Source organism: Lathyrus oleraceus, chromosome 3 (assembly GCF_024323335.1).
Source record: "Lathyrus oleraceus cultivar Zhongwan6 chromosome 3, CAAS_Psat_ZW6_1.0, whole genome shotgun sequence".
Lineage (NCBI taxonomy): Eukaryota > Viridiplantae > Streptophyta > Magnoliopsida > Fabales > Fabaceae > Lathyrus > Lathyrus oleraceus.
This window is the reverse complement of record NC_066581.1, coordinates 533,374,099-533,394,872: the sequence shown is the minus strand read 5'-3', so window position 1 is coordinate 533,394,872 and position 20,774 is coordinate 533,374,099. Positions and strand designations below refer to the sequence as shown.

Here is a 20,774-nt window from a genome sequence, read left to right as displayed (position 1 = left end):
TTTGGTGGCTGAGAAATATCTAATTCGTTTTTAATTTCTATTACTTGATGTCGCAGTTGGCTGTGTTATTTTTGGACAAAAAGCCACCATGAACGAGTTTCCTCCCAAGTCTATGTAGTTCACATCACACCAATACGTCACAGAAAGTGAGCATATTAGTAGCTGTCAGTTTGCCCGATAAGTAGCGAGTGAGCTTCTCTCTCATGGTAAAGGTAGTATGATTGACGGGAGTCTCGTTTAAGATCCGGTGGGCCACCTACTATGGTTTCCGCTATCGGGCCACCCACCATTTATTTCCACGCTGCAGAAGTCCAGTCCTGGGCGTGAGGGGGTTTGTTAAGAGTCCCACATCGGACAATATATGGCCTGAACATGTGTTTATAAGTGGGGGCAGTCCTCACTCTACTAACCGTTTTTGTAGAGTTGAGTTAGGCCCAAACCACACATTCTTAACAGTATTATATAGAGATTTTAAGTGCCTTGTCCGGGTTATTATTATCCATATGTAGTAACCGTGTCTTTAATAGATATTGATGCACATCAACTTGAAAAGTTGCAAATTGTTTTTAACTCATTTCAGATCCAGTAATCTCCAATGCCGTTGTTGGAATTCTTGTTGGTTTAGTTACTAGCCATGATGGCGGTGTTGAAAACGTAACGTTTATTGTAGGAAATAAATTTTTTGCAGTTACTGAATATGATTCCGTTTTGTATGACTTCCAAATCATATTTTTTGATTTGTACAAATTTGCTCTAGTGGTTTTTCTTCAATGAAGCTACAGCATGGCTACAGATCATTTAAAATTAGCCATCTTCTTCTTGTGTCGTCTATAAGAAAAATTGCACGGTTGACTTAATATATCCTTGTTATGGTTTTATGGACAATCTTTCTCAATTATTATTATTTGATTGTGCAATTGTGAAGTTGTTATGATCTGCCTGTGATTAGTATGTTCTTTTATTTACTAAAATTATTTTGAATTCATAACTAACTTGATCGTCGGAGTTTTTGCAGGTACCGCATCTTTGGTGTGTCATGCTATGCTCATGAGTATGATGAAACAGAAAGGAAATGCAACATCTTAAAAACATGGTAGGAAGTTTACCTTTGATTTGAGCTGCTGGCCATGCTTAACAGTCCGGTCTTCAACCGAGCTAAGTGAATGAGATTCATTGACATAGGGGGCCTTCTGAAACATTGGAAATGGGCAGAGGCTGAAAACTTTGGGTGTCAGGCTGTGTTTGAAGTGGGGAGTCATGCCTCAAATATAAATTCTGGTGTCCCTAGTGAAAGTTGAAGCAAAACATTGGAAATTTGAGTTGTTCTTCATAATGCCTATTAAGCTCACGAGATCTTGCGAAAGAAATGGGAGAAGGTGTGTAGAGAAAATAAAAGGCGGCGAGGGGACTGGGTATATAAAATTTGAGAGCTTTCAACTTAGCTTTGATTTGGTACTGGCTCTTGAGGTTACATGTAGAAAAACAAACTCAGTTTTTGAAAACCAGAATTTCATGTATATGGACCCAACATATTATTCAAACAAGTTTATTTGAACAATAATATATAAGACAATTATTGCCCCTTTGTAATTTGTACAAGTAAAGTGTAAACTTTGAATTTTGTTTGAAATCGTGATTTCCGTTTTTGATTTGGTTCTCACAATATAGATAATGCATTCATAGAAAGTAAGTTACTTTAACTTGTTGGTATCTTCCAAAGGTAATTAGAAATAGGATGTTTGGTTCAGTGGCACTTTCTAACTGTATCTTGTTCTTTTTCCTGTTTCAAAAGACTTCCCATAAAGGTCAATGCCACTCTTTTATGCTTATAACATCATGCGTTTTTATAATTCCGTCTTTTTGTTTATTCTAAAATGTTACTCTTTTATTTTCCAAATTATTTTGAAATGATAACTAACTTGTTCGTCCGAGTCTTTATAGGAAGGTATGTACGCTTTTGTCATGAATAGATCAAAATGAGTCTTGTGGTCATTTAAGGTAATGTTCTTCTATGGCCTCTGTTCATTTGATTTTTAGAATGTATGCTAAGTGATTGTTTTGTTACAAATAGTAAATACTGCACAAATCTATAATAAATATTGGGTTGTTTCTGACACTTTCATTTTTTATTATTCGGGTAAGGGTTGTATTGTGTTTTGATTTCACTGTTTTTTTGTCATATTTGATAGGGAGAGCAGCAATTGAGGTTACAAATGAAGGTGTTGATGCTGCAGGGCATACAATTGGTACATCTTTGGAGGTCATTTCCAACTTAGGAAGGTTCTCAACCCCGAGAGTATGATCAAACCAACATCACTAGCTAAAGATTATTTTGAATCCATAACTAACTTGATCGTCCGATACTTTGTAGGTATGACACCTTTAGCTAATGATGCTAGTTTCTTTTGTTGTGATCATGTCAGACTTGAGGCCCTTAGAGGTAATGTTCTTATGTTTGCCTCTTTTAATTTGGTTTGATTTGTTTGTGCTCAACAAATTATTTAGGTTCATTCGTTGATTTCGTTTATTAATATGTACAAGTTTTATAAAAACGTGAAGCCTTTTCTTGACTTGAATATTTTTTCACATATTATTCAGGTTTTTTTTGAACTATGCAATGATTAAATGAACTTGTTCTTTGTCTAAAATCAATATTTCTTCCATATTAAATCTGGCTGCCTTACTTCACTTGTTCAGTTTATTTTTTCTGAATTTATAGTAATTTGTGACCTTTTCCATGAGATATAGAAAGTGATGAAGGGAACCTTTGATTTGGAAGCATAATTCGGTCTGCATCCCAACTATTTTTCATATAGAGTATCATGCATTACATTAGATTAAATCACATAAATTTGTTAATTAATCTATAGAACCTACACCTCCGATCAAAGGTGTGTCCAATGTCAGACACGTGTTGGTTTCTGTTTCTGACACTGACTTACCACATTCAAATTATTTATTTTTTAAAATTAATACTGGTGTTGACGTGTCATTCTCGTGTCCCATGCTCGTATTGTATAAAAAAGTTTGAAATCCATAATATAAAATTTCCAGTGCCTTGTTCTGGTCATTGTTATCCATATGTGGTAAATATGTCTTTAATAGATATTTATGTACATCAACATGAAAATTTGTATATTGTTTATAATTCATTTTAGATCTTAGTAATTTTCAACCATGACTATCAAATTCTTTTTATTGGGACTTTAGATAAAAAGTCATCCTGCATATGTTCTGATTTGTACAAATTTGCTGAGGTGGTTTTCCTTCAATTGTGGTTGCAGGGATTTGTCATCGTCTCAGTTTTATTCGATACAACATCTTGCCCTCATACACCTTCACAAAATGGGGTAGCCAGACGTAAAAATATGCATCTTGTAGAAACCGCTTGGACCTTACTTCTCTATGGTAATGTTCCATTCTGGTTATGGGGGATATTATGCTAATATGGCATGTTACCCTATAAACCTCATGCCCTCGTCTGTCCTTAACAACAATATCCCTCATTTAATTTTGTTGTTTCCTTATTCCCCCTTCACCCAATTCCTCCAGGTGTCTTCGAGTCTACAATATTTGTTAAAGTAAATGCTCGTGACGGTGACGGTACGGTGATCGCCCATGGTTCTCTTTCTCTCTCTTCCAGGTTACTCCTATCCTATCTCATATCGAAACATTGGGGACAATGTTCGGTTTAAGCGCGGGAGGAGATTTTTATCGTTTTTTATTGTTTTTCTTTATTTTTAGTATGTTTTGTGCGTTTTTAGTTGTTTGCTTTTCCTTTCAATAAAATAACATGTGTTTGATGAGTCATCTATGTAGTGTATCCGTATTTCTTCCATTTCTTTAATCTTACCAAAAAAAATTTGTGAGCAAAGAAAACAATGCATCTTGAATATTCAGGCTATAAGACAGGTTTATGATGAGATTTAAAAGATTTAGGAAAACTTTTTTTAAAAACATGTATTGTCTTAACACCGTATGGTTCATGATTATAAGAGTCTATCTCGATACCCCATATGCTGTGGTCCCAATTTTTGTTCCAAATAAGTCCTTAAGTAGTTTATCCTTGCAGTCAGCTCCAGCTTAAGCATGCTCTACGTTAGGGACCGATGAAAATAAGTGAATGATCACAAAAAAATTTCCTGCTTTGTTCTCAAGTCATATGAAAATTCGGGCTTGGTGACTCTCACACGGTCATTTAACCCAGTAAAATAAAGACATATGCGAAACATGCAGAAGAAAATATATATATATATATGATATATATATATATATATATATATATATATATATATATATATATATATATATATATATATAGAATATGCCTATTGTTGGTTGGTTCAGAGATATCTGGTGCTGAACTTGGTAGGGTGGATTACGATCCAATCCCCCACAACTGCAAATTGGGTTAAATAAATGGGTTACACCAACTTATGTACCAGAGTCCCATGCTTAGAAAAATAATTCCTGCTTTGTTCTTAAGTCATATGAAAATTCGGGCTAGGTGACTCTCACACGGTCATTTAACCCAGTAAAATAAAGACATATGCGAAACATGCAGAAGAAAAATATATATATATATATATATATAATATATATATATATATATATATATATATATATATTAAGAATATGCCTATTGTTGGTTGGTTCAGAGGTATCTGGTGCTGAACTTGGTAGGGTGGATTACGATCCAATCCCCCACAACTGCAAATTGGGTTAAATAAAGGGGTTACACCAACTTATGTACCAGAGCCCCATGCTTAAGATCATAATCACTAACCGGTCACTTTACTATGAGTATGTACGGATAACGGGCTTAATGTGATTGCACCTGAATGAAAAGGACTTGATGAAAACGAAAAGAAGGCCTAGGAATGGTGGGGTAATGTGGATTGATTTGTATTAGAGTGAAAGAAAGGAAGAAGAGAAAAGAGAGAGAGAGAGAAAGTGGATCTGAATTCTGTTATGTATTGATTCTGTTTGTTATATATTTTTATTCTGTTGCAGTGAATAGGATATATATAGGTATCATAACCTGTGCCACTACTGGACTTAACCTACACCACACACACTGACTAACTACACGTTATTTATGATGACATGGCACTCTAGAATATACACTAATACTCCCCCACAAGTTCAAGGTGGCTGCAAAGTCAGGCTTGAGGCAGACAAGTTGAGCTTGCTTCTGAGCTCCAAAAATCTTGAACTTCAAAGACTTCCCATAAAGGTCAATGTCACTCTTTTATGCTTATAACATCATGTGTTGTTATAATTTCGTCTTTTTGTTTACTCTAAAATGTTACTCTTTTTATTTTCCAAAATTATAACTAACTTGTTCGTCCGAATCTTTGTAGGAAAGTATGTACGCTTTTGTCATGAATAGATCAAAATGAGTCTTGAGGTCATTACAGGTAATGTTCTTCTATTGCTTCTTTTCATTTGGTTTTTACAATAAATGCAACGTGATTGTTTTGTTACAAGTAGTAAATACTGCACAAATCCATAACAAATATTTAGCAGTTTCTCGCACTTTCTTTTTTATATGATAATGATAAGGGTTGTATTGTGTTTTGATTTCACTGTTTCTTTTGATCATATTTTTTGGGTCATATTTGATAGGGAGAGTCAGCCGTTGAGGTTACAAATGAAGGTGTTGATGCTGCAGGGCATACAATTGGTACATCTTTGGAGGTCGTGTTCAAACTTAGGAAGGTTCTCAATCCCAAGAGTGTGATCAAACCAACATCACTAGCTAAAGATTATTTTGAATCCACAACTAACTAGATCGTCCGATGCTTTGTAGGTACCACACATTTGCTATGACCATGTCAGTCTTGAGGTCCTTAGAGGTAATGTTCTTTTGTTTGCCTCTTTTAATTTGGTTTGATTTGTTTGTTCTCAACAAATTATTCAGGTTCATTCGTTGATTTCATTTATTAATGTACAAGTTTTATAAAATCGTGGAGCCTTGTCTTGACTTGAACATTTTTTCAGATATTATTCCGGTCTTTTTTGTACTATGCAATGATTAAATGAACTTATTCTTTGTCTAAATTAAATATTTCTTCCATATTAAATTTGGCTGCCTTAGTCCACTTGTTCAGTTTATTTTTCCTGAATTTATAGTAATTGGTGACCGGTACCATGAGAATAGAAAGTGATGCAGGGAACCTTTGATTTGGAAGTATAATTCGGTCTGCATCCCAGTTATTTTTCATATAGAGTTTCATGCATTTCTTTAGATTATATCACATAAATTTGTTAATTGATTTGTAGTATCTACACCTTCGATCAAAGGTGTGTCCAATGTCAGGCACGTGTTGGTTCTTGACATTGACACATCCACATTCAATTGATTAATTTTTTCAAATTATTACCGGTGTTGACGTGTCACTGTCGTGTCCCATGTTCGTATTGTATAGGTTAATTTATTAATTAGTGCGTAAAGAAAAGTTTGAAATCCATAATATGAAATTTCCAGTGCCTTGTTATGGTCATTGTTAACATGGTATCAGAGTCTGGTTTAAGATCCGGTGGGTCACCTACTATGATTTCCGCTATCAGGCCACACACCATTTATTTCCACGCTCCAGATGTCCAGTCCTGGGCGTGAGGGGGTGTGTTAAGAGTCCTACATCGGACAATATATGGCCTGAACATGTGTTTATAAGTGGGGACAGTTCTCACTCTACCAACCGGTTTTATAGGGTTGAGTTAGGCCCAACCTAATTCTTAACATGGTATTTTTTTTTTATGTGGATCTAAAATTAAATGAAAATACATATAAAACATTACCAAGTACTCCTCAAAATGGCCTATAATTTGCCACATACTAATCTATCAATATCATACATCTAGATTAGAGTTGAATCATAAACTACAGAAGCCTCATGACAGACCCTTTCTTAAGATTAAATATCCTATATCATCGCCTCCTAGATTCATGATTTCTGTTCCAAGACAGGTATGTTGGATCTCCAAGGGGTCTTGGCCTCATCATATACATAATTAGGAAAACTAGAGAGTACAACCAGGAAAGGCCACCAATAAGAATATATGCAATCCCGAAGAAGTCATTTTTTCCACCAATCCATGTTGTGGTTGACAGAACCACACTCTTCCTCCCTCCAAACTGATATGTATTATAGTTGTTCTCGATTACTCTCGTTATTTCATCATTAACATCGAGGTCAACTTCAATCTTCCCGTATAATTTTCTGAAAGTAGGCAGTGCTGCTGTTCTCATCCAAACAATCAGATCTTCCTGTTCACTCAAAGGTATGCTCTCATTAAGTCTAGCACCCCCAATCAAACCTCCTGACTGAAAATTCCTAGGATGAACATCAGACCCGAATTTGGCCTTTTGATCACTTTTCCATGCTATGTTCTTTTTGTTGATCACCAAGTCCTTATTATTGTTTGAAATTCTGTATGTGTCATTAAACAAACTCCACGCAATAAGGCCACAAGGAACAATTGGTTCACCATTTGGAGTATAGTCTTCAGGATGGCATTTGCTCACTTCATTCGCATCTGCCTTACTCCTCAGTTGTTTATCATCTCTATTTGTAACATATCGACGATGGTTCTGGTAAAAGTTACCAAGCTGATAATATACATAGATTGGAGCTTTCATTCTATTCTTAACAGTGAAGTTCACGGCGCAAGTTTTGCTAATCCTATCATCTTTTATATACGTCATTGCATCGTGACTATATAAAGACGGAAGGCATTGATCATCGTATCGTAACGGAACTTCAACTACACGTTCTGATGCAAACAATGAAGCAACCCCAATAGGAATGAAAACGAGTCCTATAAATGTAAATATCGAAATGACCCATCCAGGTGTTAGAATTGGTTGCCATGCAGGAAGTTCTTGTTGAGAGAATCTAGAATATTTGGGTTTCCTGGAAATATTCTTGGATTGTCCAGAACTGGATGATGAAGGTTCCATAGCCATAACAAAGAAACTCAATGTGACTGAAAATGAAAATGCAGAGAAATTTGGAGAATGAATGTGATTAAAAATATGGTAGAAAATGGGATTAATTCTGAAGATGATGAAAAAAAACGAAAAAAGTTCGGGTTAGTTTGTCTATCTGTACCTTTTTCACCCTCATAAGCAATCTAAGATACCTCTTTTCTGGTATCGAAACCAGTATATTTTTCAAATTTGGTATATCCTTCTCCAAAACCACAACACTAAATGATTCCCAATCCAAAGTCTCGAAAAAGGGTGGCACAAAATTATCTGATATGATAACTGGAACACATTCATAGAATATAGCTTCCACAACTCTTGGACTATTCACTTCATACCCTCTTGCACAAATACAGTACTTGCTACTCTTCATGTACTGAATGTATGTGGGACTCTTAACAATATGGGCGCCAGTAGGTTGAGGGCGTGGTGGGTGGAAGTAAAGGAGGCGGCAGGCGGCTCTAAGGACGTAGGAATTGTTTCTTTCAAAGATTAAACTTAAAACTAGATTGGTACTATTTGAGAGGTATTGAATAAAACAATTGAAAGTTTGTTATTTATTTAGAAAACCCAACTAATACATTTTATTGATTAAAAAACTTAGAATTAAAGTTGTGCCTTCCATTAAAAAAATATAAGTTCTACCTAAATAACTAAATTATGATTGGCTTAAATAGAACTAAAAATAATATAAACTAAATTTAAATTTAATTTTGAACTTCACATAATATGGTCATATTATTAGATAGATATTGATCTAATATCTATAATAGCAAGACTTTCTGAAGTCAATCCGACTTTTCTTTTTGAAGACTTCGGAGATGTGTTTGATATTCATTAAGTCTTCTAAGTGACAAGTCCCGTTCCTCTTTACCGCCTGTGTTGCTGACATCATCATTGACAGGATGAATTCCACAAATCTCGCTGCTTATCTTCTCTGTTTGAGTTTTAATATCTTCAAATTGTTTCAACCTTTCTTCTTTTTTCTTCTTCAATTCCTCAACCAATGGTGTGACAGATGCGAGCTTCTCCTTCAAGGATGCCGATCTTTTATCGGTCTTAATGGGAGAGTGAATGTCATGTTCCCCAAGTGCAGCTATTAGCGTGGCAATCTCGGCCTTCTTGGCTGCAACGGATTGATGAAAACGTGCTTTGGTGTTGGCAACTTCATCAACTTTTCTCCTATAAACATCTAAGCATTCCCTCTCTAGCTCCATCAACATTCGATCTTTGTCCTTCTCGGTCTCTCCAATATCGTTCCATATTTGCTCAAGTTCTCTGAGCAAAGAAGTGCAAGTAGTGCTTAAATGGATACTAGTAATATGACTTCCAATGGCCAACATTCTTGACAAAATTTGAAAATTACAGTCACTGGTAGTGATAAGAAAACTTCAAAGAATCAAATTTCAAGAGAAAAAACCAACCCTTTCAAGAGATAAACAAAACAAGAAAGCAAGAAACTTTCATGACAAATACCAAGAAACACAAGGTGTTTCCATTGCTATGAAACAAAACAAAACTTGTTCTTTGTCTAAATTCAATATTTCTTCCATATTAAATTTGGCTGCCTTAGTTCACTTGTTCAGTTTATTTTTTCTGAATTTATAGTAATTGGTGACCGGTTCCATGAGAGTAGAAAGTGATGCAGGGAACCTTTGATTTAGAAGTATAATTCGGTCTGCACCCCAACTATTTTTCATATAGAGTTTCATGCATTTGTTTAGATTATATCACATAAATTTGTTAATTGATCTGTAGTACCTACACCTCCGATCAAAGGTGTGTCCAATGTCAGGCACGTGTTGGTTCCTGACACTGACACATCCCTATTCAATTGATTAATTTTTTTAAATTATTACTGGTGTTGATGTGTCACTGTCGTATCCTATGTCCGTATTGTATAGGTTAATTTATTAATTAGTGCGTAAAGAAAAATTTGAAATCCATAATATGAAATTTCCAGTGCCTTGTTCTGGTCATTGTTATCCATATGTGGTAACTGTCTTTAATAGATATTGATGTACATCAACTTGAAAAATTGCATATTGTTTATAATTCATTTCAGATCCCAGTAATTTCCAACTATGACTACCAAAATCTTTTTATTATTACTTCAATGTGGTTACAATATGTAGGTCAAAAGTTATCCTCCATATTTTCTGATTTGTACTAATTTGCTGAAGTGGTTTTCCTTCAAATGTGGTTGCAGGGATTTGTCATTGTCTCAGCTTTACTCGATACAACATTGCTACAGTTCATTTGAAATTATCCATCTCCTTCTGCAATCTATAAGAAAAATTGCACGGTTGACTTAATATACCCTTGTTATGGTTTTATGGATAATCTTTCTTAATATTTGAATATGCAATTGTAAACTTGTCATGATCTGCGGGAGAATATCTAAGATACTATGTTCTTTTATTTACAATATTATTTTGAATTCATAATTTGACCGTCAGAGTTTTTGCAGGTACCACATCTTTGCCGTGTTATGCTATGTTCATGAGTATGATGAAACAGAAAGGAAATGGTAGGAAGTTTGGTTTGCTGTGATCGGTTCTATGAGATTTAGAAAGTGATGCAGGGACGCTTTGATCATGTTCAACAAGCTGCTAGAGTTTTCAAGAACAGAAGCAGCCTGCGGTCTACCCTATTGGAAGCACCATCCGTTCTTCAACCCAACTACGAGTGGATGAGTGTCATTGACTCGGGCCTGCTGGAACATTGGAATTGGCAGAGGGTGAAAATGTTGGGTGACAACTGGTTCCTAGTGATTCGGTTAATCGAAGATGTAGCAAACAATGGAAATTGTGAGTTATTCTTCATCTATTTTAATGCTGACTAAGAAACAAAAGATAGTGTTCTTAGATGATGAGATTCGTCACATGATCCACTATCGTCACCTCATCATACACCCTCACCACTGCAGAAAAAAGCTTACCGTTAATGAATGAAATTATTGAGCTTGGTGAGATGCGGTTAGAACTGTTTCGTCTCATTAACAACACCCAAGAAGCTATCGATGCTGATAGAACGAGGAAAATCGCAATCTTGATGTCATTTAGATAGTAACTAACAACTTTTTATTCATTTCAAATTGATTTGAATGTTATTTTGAATCTATGCTTGTGTCATGATGAGTAGGATGAAACTCCTTCTTCAAGTAATGTATCTGTGTTTATGCACTTACTGTGTGATCTAACAATCAAATTATTTGTCCCACTCATTTCTTACAGACGATAATCAGGTTGCAGTTTAGGTCCTATACAATGCATTCATACAAAGTAACTTGAAATAGAAAGATATTTAGTATGTTGTTCTTTTTCCTTTTTCACAGACTTCCCATAAAGGTTAGTGTCACTCTTTTATGCTTATAATTCCATCATGTCTTGCTAATTTCCTTACTCTAAAATGTTACTCTTAGTGTCGGTTCATGTCACAAGTCTTACTATATTGTCAGAGTCTTTGCAGGCATGTACCACAACCTTGCTATGCACGTGTCATGAATAAATTAACATCAGTCTTGAGGTCCTTATGAGAAAATGTTCTTAGGTTTGCCTCTTTTCATTTTGTTTTTACTATATATATACACAAGGTGATTGTTTTGTTATAAATAATGCACAAATATTAGATATGGAGAGCCAACAGTTGAGGTCACAAATGAAGGCGTTGATGTTGCAGGGCATGCAGTTGGTTCATCTTCGGAGTGTGATCAAACCTGCATCATTGGGAAAAGCCTCTGCCCAAGCAAGCTTATGGTTAATCTTTCTCATTATCATTGGATTGTGCATTGTTGGTTATATTGTTTTATTTCCCAACATTATTTTGAATCCATTATTAACTTGATCGTTGGAGACGTTGTAGGTACCACACCCTTGCTATGAATATGTACAATTTTAATAAAAATGTGAAACCTTTTTTTTATTTGAACATTTCTTCACTCGTCTTAATGACTTTTTGTTAACTTTCTTGTAGTGAGCTTATTTACTTTTCAATGCTTACATTGATAATGTTTTGTGGATTTTGTAGGAGGATAACTTGGAAGAGTTTGGTGAATATTAAAATAATAGAGTTGATACCTATTATGTCATTGCACTTACTGTTACATTGTTTGTTCCGTACATATCTTTCGCACATATCTTTCATGTCTGTTTATGTTCTATATAATACATACATGCTAATGTTGATGTTTTGATATTGTTTCTATTTCAATTAATCCTTCATGAATGATCGTTTGATTATTTATGAGTTTGGCTTTAGATTATTTCTTCCATTGTTTGATTTTGAATAGGGTTTGTATTTTAATTGCTGGAAGCTGTTGTATTAATCAATGAATGATGTGAATCTAATTTCTAATATAACAATCTGATTTAGTTCAATCTCCTAAACTTTGTTTATTTTATTAACAGAAAACAATTAACTACAATTGTTTGCATTTTCCAGGAGTAACTAGAAATAGAATGTAAATATCTAATGGTGAAGGATAATACTAACATTATGAATTTTGTTTCGGACCCCGCCAAGGGAGCAAGTGTATGAATAGATCAAAATGAGTCTTGTGGTCATTTAAGGTAATGTTCTTCTATGGTCTCTGTTCATTTGATTTTTAGAATGTATCCTAAGTGATTGTTTTGTTACAAATAGTAAATACTGCGTAAATCTATAATAAATATTGGGCTGTTTCTGACACTTTCTTTTTTATATTATTCGGGTAAGGGTTGTATTGTGTTTTGATTTCACTGTTTCTTTTGGTCATATTTGATAGGGAGAACAACAATTGAGGTTACAAATGAAGGTGTTGATGCTGCAGGGCATACAATTGGTACATCTTTAGAGGTCATTTCCAACTTAGGAAGGTTCTCAACCCCAAGAGTATGATCAAACCAACATCACTAGCTAAAGATTATTTTGAATCCATAACTAACTTGATCGTCCGATACTTTGTAGGTACCACACCTTTAGCTAGTGATGCTGGTTTCTTTTGCTGTGATCATGTCAGACTTGAGGCCCTTAGAGGTAATCTTCTTATGTTTGCCTCTTTTAATTTGGTTCCTGACACTGACACATCCACATTCAATCGATTAATTTTTTCAAATTATTACTGGTGTTGATGTGTCACTGTAGTGTCCCATGTTCGTATTGTATAGGTTAATTTATTAATTAGTGCGTAAAGAAAAGTTTGAAATCCATAATATGAAATTTCCAGTGCCTTGTTCTGGTCATTGTTATCCATATGTGGTAGCTGTGTCTTTTATAGATATTGATGTACATCAACTTGAAAAATTGCATATTGTTTATAATTCATTTCAGATCCCAGTAATTTCCAACTATGACTACCAAAATCTTTTATTATTACTTCAATGTGGTTACAATATGTAGGTAAAAAGTTATCCTGCATATTTTATGATTTGTACTAATTTGCTGAAGTGATTTTACTTCAAATGTGGTTACAGGGATTTGTCATTGTCTCAGCTTTACTCGATACAACATTGCTACAGTTCATTTAAAATTATCCATCTCCTTCTGCAATCTATAAGAAAAATTGCACGGTTGACTTAATATACCCTTGTTATGGTTTTATGGATAATCTTTCTCAATATTTGAATGTGCAATTGTAAACTTGTCATGATCCGCGGGAGAATATCTAAGATACTATGTTCTTTTATTTACAATATTATTTTGAATTCATAACTTGACTGTCAGAGTTTTTGCAGGTACCACACCTTTGCCGTGTCATGCTATGTTCATTAGTATGATGAAATAGAAAGGAAATGGTAGGAAGTTTGGTTTGCTGTGATCGGTTCCATGAGATTTAGAAAGTGATGCAGGGATGCCTTTGATCATGCTCAACAAGCTGCTAGAGTGTTCAAGAACAGAAGCAGCCTGCGGTCTACCCTATTGGAAGCACCATCCGTTCTTCAACCCAACTACGAGTGGATGAGTTTCATTGACTCGGGCCTGCTGGAACATTGGAATTGGCAGAGGGTGAAAATGTTGGGTGACAACTGGTTCCTAGTGATTCGGTTAATCGAAGATGAAGCAAACAATGGTAATTGTGAGTTATTCTTCATCTATTTTAATGCTGATTAAGAAACAAAAGATAGTGTTCTTAGATGATGAGATTCCCATGCTAGAGTTTTGCTTATAAGATTGTCAACCATTCCTGGAATTTTGGTTACAGTTACTTTGGCTCATTCAGCACGCTTCAGATTAATGTGAGCACCTCACCCAGCACTGTACCTATTATCATCCTGGCTATATTCGTCGAGCCAATTTTCCTCTTCACAAGAAAAAAGCCACTTATCAATCCTATCGGTTACGTCTCTTCTGCTCAAAGCTTCATCTTTAGCTTTCACTATCTGTGCTTCAATGTTAGCTAATAATTCACAAGGATCAACCAGGCCAGAATCTATTGATGCACTAGTTTTCTCGGCAACAGTACTTGTATCAGGTTCGATATGAGTCAATCTACATATTTCTTCTAACTCTGACCTCTTCTTAAAAACAAGTCCTTTCATTCTACATGCTTTTAGTTTCGCAAGTTTTTCCACTTCTGCCGAAGCCTTCTCTATCACATCTGTTGAAAGACCGCCTCTTTCGGTGATTTCTGATGGCGAAGTTGCAACAATAGAAGTAATCCTCAGAAAAGTGTTCCTCTCTTCTTTTGACGTGTCCATCAAATTCCAAAGTTCGAATAGGTTAGCGACAATATCCTTCAACTTCTGTATTCTGACTTTTCTTTCGGTTTTTAACTTGAGAATGGTCTTCTCTAAACCTTCCAATGTGCTATTGCTAATATTAGTTGATTGCTCCACCTGAGTTCCGTGCAAGCTCGGATGTACATCGTCTACTGTTTGACCGAAATCCAATCCAAGAACACCACAGAGAGTATGCACCTCATTAACACTGATAGAAAGATAGATCAAGTGGTGGGCCTGGACAGTGGGCTCAAACCAAAGGATTGGAGGGTTTACAAGAGAAGTAAAAGAATAAAAGAATAAAAGAAATAATCATAGGAGTTTGTTAGAGTTATTATAGGAATTAGTTATTACAAAAGTTTGTTATTTTAATTAGGGGGGTTTGTTTCGATAAAATAGGAATAAGCTTGTGGCTATAAAAGAGGACAGAAAGGTAGGATTTAGGTATCAAGGAAATCAATTAGGATTCACCATCTTGGTGAGGGAAGCACTGTGTGCTTAGGGGCTGATTGGTATTCACCATCAGTTGTTACTTTCATTATTATTTTACAATCGATTCATTCTTTTATTATTCCATTCAATTATTCTCTATTTCTCCCATATATTCATATAAGAACCTAACAATTGGTCCGACCTACCAGATCAAAAAAATCACCATCACACCGAAATTGTAGATGCCACGAAAGCCCAAGATGTGGGATCGTATGGACGTGTTGGAAACACAGATGGTTGACGTCGAAACACAGATGGTGGATGTCAAAGCAACACTGCAGACGTTAGCTCAACAGATGCAACAACAAAGTGCTGTTCTCTCTGATTTATGCAAACAGATCGGTCAGAAGAATACGAATCAGGAGAGTGGGGGTCCCATGGGTGAGTTTTCACATGAGGAATCACGTTTGTCAGGGAAGAAGGTGAAATTGCCATTATTCGAAGGAGACGATCCTGTTGCATGGATCACACGAGCTGAGATCTATTTTGATGTGCAGAATACGATTGATGAGATGCGAGTGAAGTTGGCACGTCTGAGTATGGAAGGTTCTACAATACACTGGTTTAACCTTTTGATGGAAACAGAGGACAATCTGTCCTGGGAAAAGTTGAAAAAGGGTCTGATTACGCGCTATGGAGGAAGACGTCTGGAAAATCCTTTTGAGGAATTATCCACGTTGAAACAGAGGGGTAGTGTAGAAGAATTTGTGGAAGCTTTTGAGCTTTTGTCGTCACAAGTGGGAAGACTTCCAGAGGAACAATATCTGGGTTATTTTATGAGTGGTTTGAAGCCACAAATTCGTCGTAGGGTTCGGACTTTCAATCCTCTGAATCGGATGCAGATGATGCGTATTGCAAAAGACGTAGAGGAAGAGTTGAGAGAGAAAATGATGATGACGCGGGCATATACGGTAGCAAAAAAGGAGGGCAGGATCGATGGGGCCGTAGTGATTGGGCCGGGCCAACTTTTCGGAACAGGAACGGGTCAAATCTGAAAGAGACAAGTTGTTCCAGTTGGGCCAATCCGACTCAGAAAACAGGATCAAATGGATCTAACACGCTGTCTACGACGTCGTTAGCTTCAACTGGGAAAAAGGGTGAGAATGATTCGCGACCTGAAAAAGGGAAAGGGATTCGCAGCATTCGCAACGACGAGATGGATGAGAGAAGGGCGAAGGGGCTGTGTTTCAAGTGCGGTGGAAAGTATCACCCTACTCTCCATAAGTGTCCTGAGAGATCCTTACGAGTATTGATTTTGGGTGAAGGAGAAACTCTTAACGATGAAGGTCAAATCGTATCTATGGAAGAAGTGCAAACTGATGAGGAAGAGGGGGAGGAGGTAGAATGTCAATCCATGGGTGTGTTGGGAAGTATGAGTGGAAATCGTACCATGAAAATTGAGGGAAAAATTGAAAATGTGGATGTGTTAGTGTTTATCGATAGTGGTGCGAGCCATAATTTCATCTCCCCTCAAGTAACAAATGCATTGGGGTTAGAAATCACTCCTGACCCTGCCAGGAGCATCAAACTTGGAGATGGACATAAGGTGAATTCTCAAGGGGTGTGCAAAGGAATTGTAATAAAGATGGGTTCTGTGAAAGTAGTCATTGATGCGTTGGTACTGGATCTGGGAGGTTTGGATATAGTATTGGAAGTCTCGTGGCTAAGCACACTAGGAAAGGTAATAATGGATTGGAAGGTGTTGTCTATGCAGTTCATGTATGAGGGGCAGATGGTTAAGGTGTTGGGTCAAGGTAGCAGGCAAGAGGAGCATAGTTATCTGAACTCCTTTTTAGATGACAAGCAGAATAGGATGGGAACTGAATGTGGGGATCTCAACATCACCAATTGGAAGCTGGCGAGATCTCTGTGTCAACAGAAGTAATTGCGATTCTGGAATAATTTCCTGCAGTTTTTAAAAATCAAATTCAGCTGCCTCCGGAGAGATCTCAAGTGCACCATATCAAATTATTTCCAAATCATGGAACAATCAATGTTAGGCCCTACCGGTATCCTCACCATCAGAAGGAGGAGATTGAGAAACAAGTGACTGAACTGTTGCAGGCAGGAGTGATCAGACCCAGTATGAGCGCTTTCTCTAGTCCGATGATTTTGGTAAAAAAGAAAGATAAAAGTTGGAGAATGTGTGTGGATTACAGAGCGCTTAACAAAGCTACAGTTTCAGATAAGTACCATATTCCCATCGTAGACGAATTATTGGATGAATTATACGGCTCGACTGTTTTTTCGAAGATTGACCTTAGGTCCGGTTATCATCAAATCAGGGTGCATGAAGATGATATTCCCAAAACAACTTTTAGAACTCACAATGGCCACTATGAGTTTCTCGTGATGCCATTTGGGTTAATGAATGCTCCAGCCATGTTCCAAGCAACCATGAATGATATTTTTAGGCCCTTTTTGAGGAAATTTGTCTTAGTCTTTTTTGACGATATCCTCATATACAGTAAGAACATTCAAGAGCATCAAAAGCACTTATGTCAGGTTCTTTCTGTTTTACTTGAAAACTGTTTTATTGCAAATCAAGCTAAGTGTAAGTTTGGGTGTAAGCAGATTGACTACTTGGGGCACATTATCTCAGGTAAAGGGGTAGCAGTAGATCCTGCGAAAGTAAGGTGCATTTTGGATTGGCCAGAACCAAAGAATGTAAAAGGAGTTCGTGGATTTTTGGGACTTACTGGATACTATAGAAAATTTATTAAGGATTATGGCAAAGTGGCCAAGCCTTTGACTGAGCTGACCAAGAAGGATAACTTTGCGTGGGGAACAGAGGCAAATGCAGCTTTTCGATTGATGAAGATTATCATGACTTCACCCCCTGTTTTGGTATTACCTAATTTTTCTCTACCCTTTGAAGTGGAATGTGACGCAGCTGGTAGAGGTATCAGAGCAGTGTTAATGCAGCAAAGGAAACCTGTAGCGTTTTTCAGCAAAGCATTATCTCAAGGCAATTTAGCAAAGTCGGTGTATGAAAAAGAGCTTATGGCCTTGGTATTCTGCATCCAGCATTGGCGACACTACTTGTTGGGAAAGCAATTCACAGTATACACAGATCACAAGAGTCTAAAACACTTCCTGCAGCAGAGAATAACTTCCCCAGACTAGCAGTGTTGGTTGGCTAAGTTGCTTGGCTATCAGTTTGAGGTGAAGTACAAACCAGGGATGGATAACAAAGCTGCTGATGCTCTATCCAGACGTGATGACGATGCTGATTTGGGTACCTTGATTTCGTACCCGCAATGGACCGATAGCAAAAAAAATTTACATAAGGTGAAAGATGATCCAGAAATTCAGAATTATTTGATGGAAGTCTAGTGTTTGATGTATCCAATCTGAGATCAAATCCTGCGGCTTTCTGGCGAGGTCTCTTACGATCATCAAACCGAACAATCAGTGGTTGATCACAACCTCTCATTGTAGATATTCCCTTAAGTCCACAGATTGCGGCCAGTGCCATATCTCAGTGAGAATATTTAACAAAACCACATCCATGACTCTATTTCTAAACCTCTTCAATCTGTCCATATTTTAAGCAGACTTCCTCCAAAGTAGCATGCTTTATAAGACAACAACCTTGATGCCGTCCAGTTTTTCTATCCTTGATCGGGGCGACCCTAATCACATTCCCGTGTTCCTTAAACAAAGTACAAATATTTTTCTTAGTTTGGAAAAATTTCCAAAATGGTATGTGTTTAGTAGCTTCTGCATGGTGTTGCAATGTCGTCGCTTGAATGGATGGCTAGATTATCCTAATTGTTGTTGTAGCTGGGAGAAGGCCTTGTTTCCATCAATGTCTATTTGGTGATAGTGAAATACTTCTGCCATGGGTTGTTTGTGAAGTTCTTGTTATGATTCTTGCACGGATACTGTTATGCTACTATTGGTTTGACATGGTTCGCTAGTGAATTGCGAGGTGATATTGTCAGAAGAAGCGACTGTTTTATAAACTTCTGTATTTCATTTGAGTACAATTTTGGTCTTTATACATACTCAGAAACCTTAGCTATTCTAGGAATTATGATAATTAGTAAATACTATTAATTTGTCCGCTGTCTATTGACCTTCCAAATCTCTCCATTAACTTATTAATAAAACCCATTAACTCTAGCATTAAAGTTTATTCAACAAAACTCCTCTATAAACTTAAATGTTTCTTCTATTCATCATGCCTATCAATTTCTTGCCTCTGTCGAAGATTTCTTTTGATAGTGGTTTTGTGAAAATGTCTGCTGCTTGGTCCTTACTTGCTACATGCTTCAATTCGACATTTCCTTCCTTCACGTGTTCTCGAATGAAATGGAAGCGAACGTCAATGTGTTTGCTCCTTTCATGGTTTACTGGATTCTTTGCTAACTCAATTGCTGACCTGTTGTCAACTTGTATTATTGTTGCATCTTTCTGTTCTAGCTCCATTTTACTCATCAATCTTCTAAGCCATATTGCATGACAAACACACCAGGATGCGACTACATATTCTGCTTCACATGTCGAAAGTGTTACTATTGGCTGCTTTTTAGAAAGCCAAGTGAATGCAGTATTTCCCATGAAAAACACATATCCAGAAGTGCTTTTTCGATCGTCTATGTCTCCGCACCAATCACTGTCAGAGTAACCAACCAACTTGTATTTGTCTGAATTCGAGTAAAACATCCCAAGTGACACTGTTCCTTGGATGTACCTCAGAATTCGCTTCAATGCTTTCCAATGTGTGTAAACTGGCTCCTCCATGAATCGACTTACAATGCCTACACTTAATGAGATATCTGGTCTTATACATGTGAGATAGCGAAGACTTCCTACCAAACTTCGATATTTTCCTGCTTCAACACGTTCTCCTCCATCAAATTTCGACAACTTTGTTCCTGGTTCCATTGGCGTCGAAGTCGGATTACAGCTTTCCATCTTATATCTTTTCAAGATTTCTTTTGCATATTTTTCTTGTGATATGAAGATTCCTGTTTCTTCTTGTCGAACTTCCAGACCAAGAAAGAATCTCATCAGGCCTAAATCTGTCATCTCGAATTCACGTGTCATTGTGCTTTTGAATTCTTCTATCATCTGATCATTACTGCTCAGAAAGATAAGATCATCAACATAGAGAGCAGCAAGTAATACATTCCTTCCATTTTTCTTCACATAGAGGGCATGTTCGTACGGACATTGCTCGAACCCGTTCTCCTTGAAATATGTGTCGATACATGTGTTCCATGCCCGCGGTGCTTGCTTCAGCCCATATAGCGCTTTCTTCAATTTCAGTACCTTCTTCTCTTCTCCAGCTTTTATGTACCCGAGTGGTTGTTCAACATAGACTTCTTCTTCTAGTACACCATTCAGAAAAGCTGTTTTGACATCCATTTGAAATATTGGCCATTTGAATTAAGCAGCTTGAGATATGAGTAATCGAATTGTATCCATTCTTGCAACAGGTGCAAATACTTCGTCGTAATCAACTCCTGCTTTCTGTTTGTATCCCTTCGCAACAAGTCTTGCTTTGTATCGTTCTATTTCTCCTTGAGCGTTCATCTTTTTCTTGAATACCCACTTTACACCAATGGGTTGACTACCTTTTG

The 20,774-nt window shown here is 36.6% G+C and overlaps 2 protein-coding genes and 1 long non-coding RNA gene across 3 annotated transcripts; 1 reads left to right on the top strand and 2 right to left on the bottom strand.

Moving 5' to 3' along the window:
• Window positions 1–6,748: 6,748 nt before the first annotated feature.
• LOC127128744 (ALA-interacting subunit 3) lies at window positions 6,749–8,111 on the bottom strand. The gene has a single exon (XM_051058123.1). The coding sequence runs from the start codon at window positions 7,970–7,972 to the stop codon at window positions 6,935–6,937; it is 1,038 nt and encodes a 345-aa protein (XP_050914080.1). The 5' UTR covers window positions 7,973–8,111; the 3' UTR covers window positions 6,749–6,934.
• A 4,251-nt stretch (window positions 8,112–12,362) lies between these two features.
• LOC127128754 (uncharacterized) lies at window positions 12,363–15,303 on the top strand. The gene is made up of 5 exons (XR_007806024.1): window positions 12,363–12,564; window positions 12,759–12,865; window positions 12,941–13,009; window positions 13,708–14,042; window positions 14,175–15,303. It is a non-coding gene; the product is annotated as an uncharacterized LOC127128754 (long non-coding RNA).
• Window positions 15,304–19,228: 3,925 nt separating this feature from the next.
• Window positions 19,229–20,106, bottom strand: LOC127132004 (secreted RxLR effector protein 161-like). Its single transcript, XM_051060872.1, has 2 exons — window positions 19,449–20,106; window positions 19,229–19,308 (listed from the first exon to the last, which is right to left on the bottom strand). Exons 1-2 carry the CDS (start codon window positions 20,104–20,106, stop codon window positions 19,229–19,231), a joined length of 738 nt encoding a protein of 245 aa, XP_050916829.1.
• Between the last annotated feature and the right edge of the window lie 668 nt (window positions 20,107–20,774).